The sequence below is a fragment of the Saccopteryx leptura genome, chromosome 6 (genome assembly GCF_036850995.1).
Source record: "Saccopteryx leptura isolate mSacLep1 chromosome 6, mSacLep1_pri_phased_curated, whole genome shotgun sequence".
Lineage (NCBI taxonomy): Eukaryota > Metazoa > Chordata > Mammalia > Chiroptera > Emballonuridae > Saccopteryx > Saccopteryx leptura.
Window position 1 is genome coordinate 110,141,209 of NC_089508.1, and position 10,658 is coordinate 110,151,866.

Here is a 10,658-nt window from a genome sequence, read left to right on the forward strand (position 1 = left end):
CAAATACATGGGTGGATATTCTTATTTGTTGCTAGTTTAAAATATTTTCTTCTTTTTTGTTGTTATTTTTATTTTTTATTTATTCATTTTTAGAAAGAAGAGAGAGAGGGAGAGAGACAGAGAGAGAGAATGGGGGAGGAGCTGGAAGCATCAACTCCCATATGTGCCTTGACCAGGCAAGCTCAGGGTTTCAAACCGGCGACTTCTGCATTTCCAGGTTGATGCTTTATCCACTGCGCCACTACAGGTCAGGCTAAAATATTTTCTTAAAAATTAAACAGAAAAAGAAATCTAATAGTTCCATATATTTTTTATACGATCATCAGCATATACTGGCCTATTATGATTAGAACTGAGCTATATTTTGTTGCCAGCACACTATCCATTTAGTTAAACATTATAAAGCACACATATTTTCTCATTTCTACCTTTTTAATCAGGAAATATAGTTCTCAGCTTTCCCTTCTCATTGATCCTTCTCATTGGTACCACTCTCAAACATTGCTATCTACCTAAACTAAGGCCATTTGGGACATTCTCAACCCCATCTAGAAAAGAAGCAAATTCTTAATGGATATCAGATTGTCCCAGAATCTAAATTTCATTATCCCTGGTCTGTTGGCTCAACAGTAGAGCATCTGCCAGCATGTGAAAGTCCTGGGATTGATTCCCGTTCAGAGCACACAGGAGAAGCAATCATCTGCTTTTCCACCCCTTCCTCTTCTCTCTCTCTCTCTCTCTCTCTCTTCTCCCTCACGGCCAGGGCTTGAATGGGAAAGTTAGCAATGGTCCCAGAGGATGGCTCCCATGGCCTTGCACTAAAATAGCTCCGGAGTAGCAACCCCTGAGGGACAGAACATCAGCCTCAGATCAGGGTTGCTGGGTGGATCCCAATCAGGGTGCAGGCGGGAGTCTGTCTCTCCACCTCCCTGCCTCCTACTTGATCAAATAAATAAATAAATAAATAAATAAATAAATAAATAAATAAATAAATTTTATGAGAGTGCAACTTAGTAATTGTTAGCACAAAGGTCATGAGTTGTGCCATCCTGGTCTAAAATAAATTTTTTAAAAATGCTTAACATGGAAGAAACTTAAACAGCACCAAAATATTTCATATGTATATAATTATATATATATATATATAAAATTAGAGCAACTTAATAAAGAAATATTCATAATTAAATTTGTCTTAACAAAAGAATTTAAGTAGGTTAGCCATATACCAATGTAAATATTGATAGGGTTGTAGTTTACCCAAGAGAATGATCAAATATAACCATAACTGAACATCAGTGTATAGAAGCAGAAAATGGTCATTACCTTAAGAAGAAAGTGTATTTTGTGACATCAAACATTATGTTCATGCGATACCAAAGGAAACAATGTTAAAATTTATATATTTAAATGGGAATACATATTGTCATTGGTTATAGGATTTGTCAATCCTTGAAGAGAAAATTATTCTGGGAATAATAGTAAATCATGATTTGCTTATTAAGGTAATTTTAAGACACAAATCTGTGTTTCAAAACTGATGGAGTAAAAGTAAGAATTGTGACTTCTGAAGACAGATTCTGTGATGTTTAGGATTCAAACTTTCCTAGACAATCTATAGGGATCAAAAGGATTAGAAGGGGAAAAACAAGATGGGTTATTGTTCCAATTCTTCAGAGTAAGAAAGATGCTAAAAATTTTGACATAAACCCATAATCACTTGATTACATTACTTAACCTCAGAATATTCCAAATACTTGAAGGCATAAACATATTATCTGCTTTCCAATTATGTGTACCATTTTCCAAAACATTAATGGAACAAAAAACACTTAGAAACAAACAGAACATAATGTTTTTTTAAAAATATTTAGCCTTGTGGAGGCTAAAATTAAAGAGTAAAATTCCTCAGGAAATTTAACCAGTGGTTTGTGCCTTATCAGCTCTGCATATATAATGCAGTCTGTTGGACAAATTAAGAATCTCATAATGGATTGCTCAGATGGTGTTATTAGCGAGAGACTGGGACTGGGCTGTGTGCTCCTGAAGGAAATGGGTAGATGACATTGTTGGATAAGAAAACTGCATATTAGTGGCAAAAACACAAAATTTTAAATGACACAATAAGTGTGAGATAGGAAAACAGGCAATAAAAAGATTTTAGTGAGACAAAAAGGATTCTTGTAATTAAATATGATTAGGCATCTGTTGTTTTTTTTTTCTTTTTTTTTCTGTTTTTTTTTTTTGCATTTCTCCTAAGCTGGAAACGGGGAGGCAGTCAAACAGACTCCTGCGTGCGCCCGACCGGGATCCACCCGGCATGCCCACCAGAGGGCAATGCTCTGCCCCTCTGGGGCGTCGCTCTGTTGCATCCAGAGCCATTCTAGCGCCTGAGGCAGAGGCCACAGAGCCACCCCCAGCGCCAGGGCCATCTTTGCTCCAATGGAGCCTCAGCTGCGGAAGGGGAAGAGAGAGACAGAGAGGAAGGAGAGGGGGAGGGGTGGAGAAGCAGATGGGTGCTTCTCCTGTGTGCACTGGCCGGGAATCAAACCCGGGACTCCTGTACGCCAGGCCGATGCTCTACCACTGAGCCAACCGGCCAAGGCCTTAGGCACCTGCTTTAAAAAAAAAAGAAAGAAAAATAGTATCAGGACACATTTTTCTGACATTAACAATTAAGCACTGGTTATTCACCACCCCATTCATATTTTCTTAAACTTTTCTTTTTTGGTAGATGAATACTAAAGTAGGTCTCATACATGACTAATTTCAGCCTAGAAGCTATAAGAAATAAAGAGAATTTTGGAATGAAGTTTGTGAAGTCAGACCTTGGAGCTTTTCCAAGTAGTAAATGTTGATAGGTTCCCCTCCCAGATTTTTTTTAACACCATATATAACCTTAATAGAGACAGGGTCTTTGCAGAATAAAATATTCTAAATAGCCATTTAATTAATGCCCAAACCATAGAATAGTATTTCAGTCATCAGGAGATCCTTAGAGATTTTAAAAATTAAAACACTTCTAAAAATTACATTTTTATAGTAGCAACTGCATTTGGATACTATTAATGCCATAATTCATCAGATTCTTCTTCAAGCATTTGTTTGAAAATGACCACTCAGGTTTTCTTTATCATTGTCACTACTGAATAATAAATTCAAAGAATGATTATTGAATAATTTATGTAAGATAATGTGGAGTTGGGAAATGAAAGGAAGTTTATAGCTCAACCCTTGTGTTTAAGAAGTGTAACATCTAATAAGAGGTGTTCAGGAACTGTGTTGTCAGAAAGGACTTTGCAGAGAAGGTGGAGTTTGAACTGGGCTTTGAAGGCATCTTCATATTAAAGAGCCATAGAGAGAAGAAAAATTGTCTAAGAAAAATGAGCTATTTCAGGCCCAGTAAGACAATGGGTCCTGCCCACTTATATAACAAAAGAAAACTTAATGACAAAAAAGATTTGTAGCTAAGAGATATTTATGATTTTATTAAACCAACACATTCTTATTAATGTTTATTTTATTGATTTTAGAGAGAGGCAGGGAGAGAGAGACACAGGAACATTGATCTGCTCCTGCATGACCAGGAATCAAACCGGTGATCTCTGCGTTTCTGGACAATGCTCTAACTAACCAAGCTATCTGTCCAGGGCTAACTCAATATGCATGAAATAAGAACATGCAGAAATTTCTAAAATAAATGAGCAAATTCACAACCCAAGAATTTCATATCCTTAGAGAGATCAAAGAATAATTTCAAGCAGGCCATAAATGAAATCTTAGCCTAGATATATGAACCAATATCTTTCAAAAGTCATAGTGAGTGATAAAGAAGGCATTCACTTAATAGCACTATTGTATTTTCTCAATCAGTTATAGTGAAAGAATAACTACTGATTCATAGCATTTTACTGTTTCATTCAGATAAAAGAAAATAAACTCTTTATAATAGGCATTATACCAAATTATTATTTTTGTCAACATTATTAGTAAACATATTATTATGAGTATGTTTTTATATATTTTTTATTTTTCAATTGCAGTTTACATTCAGTATTATTCTATATTAGTTTCAGATGTATACAGCATAGTAGTTAGACAATCATGTACTTTACAGAGTGGTCACTTCAATGTTTCAAGTCCCCACCTGACCCCCTATGTAATTATTGCAATATTACTGACTATATTTCCTATGCTGCAATATATATCTCTGTGTCTCTGAGTATGTTTTTTTTTTTTTTTTTAAACAAGAAGTTTATTTAAACAACAAGACGCTTGACGTGAAGGGAAAACTATCTAGGACTCATTTCTTTTAGAGTAATTTATCCCTACTTAAAGACAGATTGCCCTACATGTAACAGCTACGTACAAAAAAGTTATAAAATTGTCCTTGGTTTTACAATGATAAATGAAAAACATTAAAATTCTCCAATCAAACAAGGTAGGCAAGGATTCTTATGTCTTATGTTGTTCTTTTCTTTTGTTAAACAGTGAAAGCAAAATAACTTATTGGAATATAAAGATAAGAGCTGAATGAGCATGCCACTAATGGAGAAAGGGGGTATTTTCACAGAACCAGTATTTCCTCCCATCCCATCTCCATTTGATGTCAATCAAAACATACCATTGGCCATTTAGTTTTTTAAAAAATGCAAATGCTTGTGCACATACATCAGTTACTTTATGTACAATAAAGGAATGGGGAAGGGGGAAATGAAAGAATAGAGAAAACTATATGGTAGTAGTCAGGATGTGGTGGAACCAAATTGCAGTTTTCTAATTGAGAATGTCTTCTTGGTCTGGAGAAACAGAGTTCTGAAGTAAAGTAGCAGCTTCCCTTTTTAGTAGACACCTCCTGTCTGCTGCTGGAACACATCAATTGTATCTTCATCCTCCATTTCCAACTGTGCAGGTGTGTCTGTTTCATTGATTGGCTGCCCATCAAATCGGAATCTGATCTGCCTCATTGACAAACCCTGTCGTTCACAATAGGCTTTCATTAGTTTACTAAGTGGTGTATGCCTCTTAATCTTAAACTGCACCACAGAACCATCCTGCCCCGCCACCTTCAAATTAATATGATCGTTGTTCTCAGTCTTGACTCCTTCCTTGGGCTTTTCATCCGCCATGTCGAGTGCCGGAGGCTCTTCAGCTGCTGCTTCACAAAAGAGGTACCAGATCCACACGGAACGAGCCTCTGAGTATGTTTTTATCTGAATAAATAGACAGCTTATAAATGATTTCAAAATACTGACTGGTATTTTATTTTATACTTTATTTAAACATCCCCCATAATTGAAAATTTAAGTTGTTCTAATATTTTACTATTATAAATGATGTAAACATTTTTGTCATGGCTAAAAATTATGTACTTCCTTAGTTAATTTTTAAGATAAATTTCTATATGTGAAGTTACTTAGTCAAAAAGTATATACTTTTAAAGGTTTCAATATATACTGCTAAATTACTTTCTCAAAGAGTCTATTATTATATGCTTCTTCCAGCATGCTCTAAAAGCACTTGCTCTCCAAGCTAATAAAAAACAATATTATATATTAAAATGGGACACTCATAGTCAAAAAGAATAGAAATTTTTAAGCTACAGCTAAATGGTATGTAAAGGACACAGAGAATAAAACATATTTATTTATATGTCAAATCTAAAAACACAATGAATGAACAAACAAAACAGAAACAAACTCATAGATCCAGAGAACAAACTGAAGGTTGGTGGATGGGAGGGGGTTGAGATGATGGATGAGAAAGGGGAAGGGGTTAAGAAGTAAGGATTGGTAGCTACAGAATAGTCATGGGGCTGTAAAGTACAGCAGAGGGAAGACAGTCAATAATATAATAACTATGTAGGGTGTCAGGTGACTACTAGTTTTATCAGGGAACTTACTTTTCAAGTTTATATAAATGTCTAACTACTATGCTATATAGCTAAAACTAATGTAATATTGCATGTAACTGTAATTTAAAAATAAAATAAAAGCAAATACCTTATGTCTTTTGTCTATGTCTCAGATCAGCAGATAGTTTACCATAACTAGCAAGAACTACATGACTTGTTAGAGCTGGTCATAGTGATTAAAAAATCAAAAAACTTTACTATCCTTTGAAAGAAAATGTGAGGCTCACCAGTCTGTAAGAATAACATCTATTAATTACAGTCTGAATGCTCTGAGCTCATAGTTTCATAATCTTATGCTTATAAGATGAAAGTAAAAAATGTTTCTCCCAAGGGAGAAAGAGAAAATAATGATGTGAACAGGCAAAAGAGAAATGAGATTTTTAAAAAACTTGAAGTCTTTTAGAATACTTAGATACTATATTTAACTCTACTATATCTAAGTCTTCTTCCTTGATTTGATACTTGATTTTGTTTTTCATCAAATATGAGGTCAATCTACCTTTACGTTACCTTGTTTATTAGAGCAACTATTATGTAGTTTACCCTACACATTCACAAATTCTTATTTCTTCAGCATGTGTTGTTTTGTGGATGGTAGAAAGAGAAAGATAAGAATCCCAAGTCACTTTATTCAAATAAACTTTCACATACACTGTTCCCAGGAAAGGGTTGACTGTTCTGCACTATCACTGAAATCTATCAAGAGAATATCAGCAAATCAGGAGAGCAAGGGGAATGGACTGCAATATTAATATCTTGCAATTAACTAAATGATATTTTATTCAGATTTCACTCATTTTCTCGAAAAATTGTTTTTTCATTTCCAGAATCCCTCCCAGGACACCAGGCTCCTCTTGACTGTGACTGTGCCTCAGAATTTTCTTGCCCTTACTGACCTTGACAGGTATTTTTTTTTCTTTTCTGAATGTCCCTAATTTAGGTTTGTCCAGTGTTTTTCTAATACTTACTCCAGGGTCAGGGTATTTTGGAGAAGAAAACCAAGAGAAGTGAAACGTCATTCTCAGAACACCACTTATATTTTTAAAGATAAAATTAATAGGTCATCCCAAGGTTCTTGAAACATTTTCCTCGGACTCTACCTTCTAATTCAAAGTGTATTACAACAAAATGGTATCAGCAAGGCTGCCATAACTTTTTCATTGAGAACTCCTAGAATTTTGCAGTTGTGACCTTTCCTCTGAAGTGATATTCTCTCTCTCTTTCTAGGGGAGAAGTTTAGTGATGCCATCTAGTATATGAGTTCTAACTCAGTCCGGGAGTACAGCTGAAAGAAATATCAGTTTAGTGGTCTCTCATCTATCATGGGGGTTAGGTTCCAGAACCCCCCTACCATAGGTGAAAATCCATGAAATAGTGACTTTATATTTATTTTATTATACTTATATATTTAAGGCTTTATAAACCCTTCCCATACTCTTATAAACCTTTCCTACACTGTTATTAACCTTTCCCACATGTATTTTGCTTATTTTATTGCAAAAACAATTAAAATAATAAATATATAAAAATACTTATATACTGCAAAATCATGCAATATAGTAAAAAATCCATGACATAAAATTACATATATACAATTTTAAAATCCACGATACGGTGAGACCACGAGAAGTGGACTGTGATGGCAAGGGACGACCGTATATAAGACTGGACCTTACAACAGATTCCACACTGCCTGGCCTCCCAGTACCTGTCATCAGCTCTCTTTCACCTTGCCCACCCCCAACGTCAGGGTCAATAGGCCAGCGGCTCATGCTCTCAGCTTCTCTTGCATTTGGTCCAGCATTAGTCTACAAGGTGAGAGCAAGTCTTTTGGGGTGTTTTGGGTGAAAAAAAAAACACTTTTACCTTTATAAAGGGGAAGAGGCATGGCAGGAAAGCTCCTTTCATAGTTGCTCTGATGTCAATGTGTGAAGATAAGATGCTACAGGATGTCTTAGTCATGAGGCAACAAACCTAAGATCAAAAAGCCAAGTGCTAAGAATGGGATAATACAGGATGGAAACAGCCTGATCTCTAGAAGACATCTTTGAGCCACTGAATCAACCATGGGATTGCTAAGTGAACTACTGATATCCTCACTGTTCACTGGGTTTGCAGCTCAAAACATCCTTACTGACACATACAGCAATAGTTGACAATTCTCCTGATAACTCAGAAGCGATAGGGTGGTGACTCAAGGAGGTGTTTTGTTTTGCCTACACAGTGTTAAAAATGTTGTTACCAGCTCTTTAAAATCAGTTTATTTTATAGGAAAAAATTTTCTCACTTCCTTTGAAAAATCAGTAAGCCTGGCAACTTGACCCATCTGCTAACAGTCTCCAGGAACTGGATAGCAGCTGCCACTTTGAGATGGGACCTGTGCTCTGCTTTTCCATTCATCATGGCCCCCACTTGGGAGCTTCATGCACTTACATTATCTGTTTAGACTTTGTAGATATCTATGAAAAACCCTTAGTAGGTGGGTTCTATTTAAGGCAAGTATCCTCTTGGATGGCCCTATTAATTTTTTATTTTTATTTTTTTTATTTTTCCGAAGTTGGAAATGGGGAGGCAGTCAGACAGACTCCCGCATGCGCCCGACCAGGATCCACCCGGCATGCCCACCAGGGGGCGATGCTCCGCCCATCTTGGGGCATCGTTTCCCCGCAACCAGAGCCATTCTAGCACCTGAGGCAGAGGCCACAGAGCCATCTCCAGCGCCCAGGCAAACTTTGCTCCAATGGAGCCTTGGCTGTAGGAGGGGAAGAGTGAGAGAGAGACAAAGAGGAAGGAGAGGGGGAGGGGTGGAGAAGCAGATAGGCGCTTCTCCTGTGTTCTCTGGCCGGGAATCAAATCCAGGACTCCTGCACGCCCGGCTGATGCTCTACCACTGAGCCAACTGGCCAGGGTCTGTTAATTTTTTTTTCAGTTTTGCATAAAATGAGTGGCCCTTAATTTTGGAAGAGTAAGTCCAATGAAAGTCATAGCAACATGGCTCTGACAAACTTCACAACCTCCTGTGATACCACATGATACCACACCTCTTCATCTTCTACCCCCCCCCCCCCACCACCATCTAGCCTTCCATGATGCTGCTGGGGGAAATGAGTTAAGATTAACTTTCCAACTGACATATCCCAGATGTTTTATTTAGCCTAGGAGCTCCTTAGTGAGAAAAAGATTTAAACCTTTTTTTGTATTCATTTATCCTCCCTCGAAACTCACCTAACTGTTCTAGACTTTTCTCTTTGGATGGAGCCTAATAACATTTTTGTCAGGGTCATGTTTTGAGTTTGCAGTTCATGGTTCCAAACTAATAATATAGAATGCATGCTCCATATAACATGCTTCTGTGCTGAATGTCTATAATGACCCATGAATTAAAGTTTTTCTCTAGGACATTTCCTATAGCTACAGAGAAAAATTGGCAGAGAGGACATCTGTTTCCAGCAAAATGTACCAGGCCACCAATGGCATTTTTATTATTGAAAAGTGCATATGAAAAGTCAGTATAGAAAAAGCAACTTGAGCTTGACAGGCAGTGGTGCAGTGGATAGAGTGTCGGACTAGAATGCAGAGGACCCAGGTCGGAAACCCCGAGGTCACTGGCTTGAGCAAGGTGTTACTCACTCTGCTGTAGGCCTCCAGTCAAGGCACATGTGAGAAAGCAATTAATGATCAACTAAGGACTGCAACAAAGAATTGATGCTTTTCATCTTTCTCCCTTTCTGATTGTCTTTCCCTATCTGTCACCCCACCCCCGTCTCTGTCAAAAAAAAAATGAAAGGAAGGAAGAAAGGAAGGAAGGAAGGAAGGAAGGAAGGAAGGAAGGAAGGAAGGAAGGAAGGAAGGAAGGAAGAGCAAAGGAAGAAAGAAAAAGCAACTTGATAGAAGGAAGGCAAAGTTTACTATTGCTTCTAAGAGAATAAACATAAAATTTCTAGGGAGAGAAATCTTTGAGGATTGCCTCAAGATTTCAAGAATCACCATCTTCAGAGTCATGTCCTTCCCTTAGCAATAATCTCCTTGCAGAAAACCCAGGAGTAATATGTATCTCTGTGCATCACCCACTGAGGTCATAAACACAATGTACTGAGATGTGGACAGAAGGAATAGGTCCCAAGTCAGTGCCTCAGAAAACATCCTGCAGGCGGCGGGACCTGAGGCGCATGACCCCAAGCCCAGGTTAAATGGGCACTGCCAGTCAGCTGTAGCCTCACAGTCCAGGCAGCTTTGTGAACTCAGCTGTAGTTTAGGGTAAACATAACAGATCTCCGAGCTCACAAGATATTTTGATGAGAAAAATTTAACCATCTAACCTGATGTTAAATATATTATAAGAAATAGGAATGGACAAAGGCAGGGCTATCTCACAAAATTGCACTTTTAATGTAACTTCTTTATTATTTCCAACAGTGATTCACATGAAATTGGTTGGTTAATTATTTTCTCTCAAATGTCAGCATTGAACATTTTATTTTCTATTTAATTTTAATTTTTTAACTGCTAATATTTTCTTTTTTTATTAAGTGAGAAGTTGGGAAGCAGGGAGGCAGAGAAATGACTGGGATCCACCTGGTAAGCCTCCTGCAGGGTGATGCTCTGCTCATCTGGGGCACTGCTCTGTTGCCTGGCAACTGAGCTATTTCAGCATCTGAGGTGGAGGCCATGGAGCCACCCTCAGCACCTGGGGCCAACTTGTTTGAACCATTTAAGCCACTGCTGTAGGAGGAGAAGAGAGAGAGAG

General features: G+C 37.4%; 1 protein-coding gene across 1 annotated transcript; it reads right to left on the reverse strand.

The window, feature by feature from the left end:
- Positions 1-4,650: 4,650 nt before the first annotated feature.
- On the reverse strand, positions 4,651-5,186 carry LOC136375766 (small ubiquitin-related modifier 2). The gene has a single exon (XM_066341514.1). The coding sequence runs from the start codon at positions 5,124-5,126 to the stop codon at positions 4,839-4,841; it is 288 nt and encodes a 95-aa protein (XP_066197611.1). The 5' UTR covers positions 5,127-5,186; the 3' UTR covers positions 4,651-4,838.
- Positions 5,187-10,658: the final 5,472 nt, after the last annotated feature.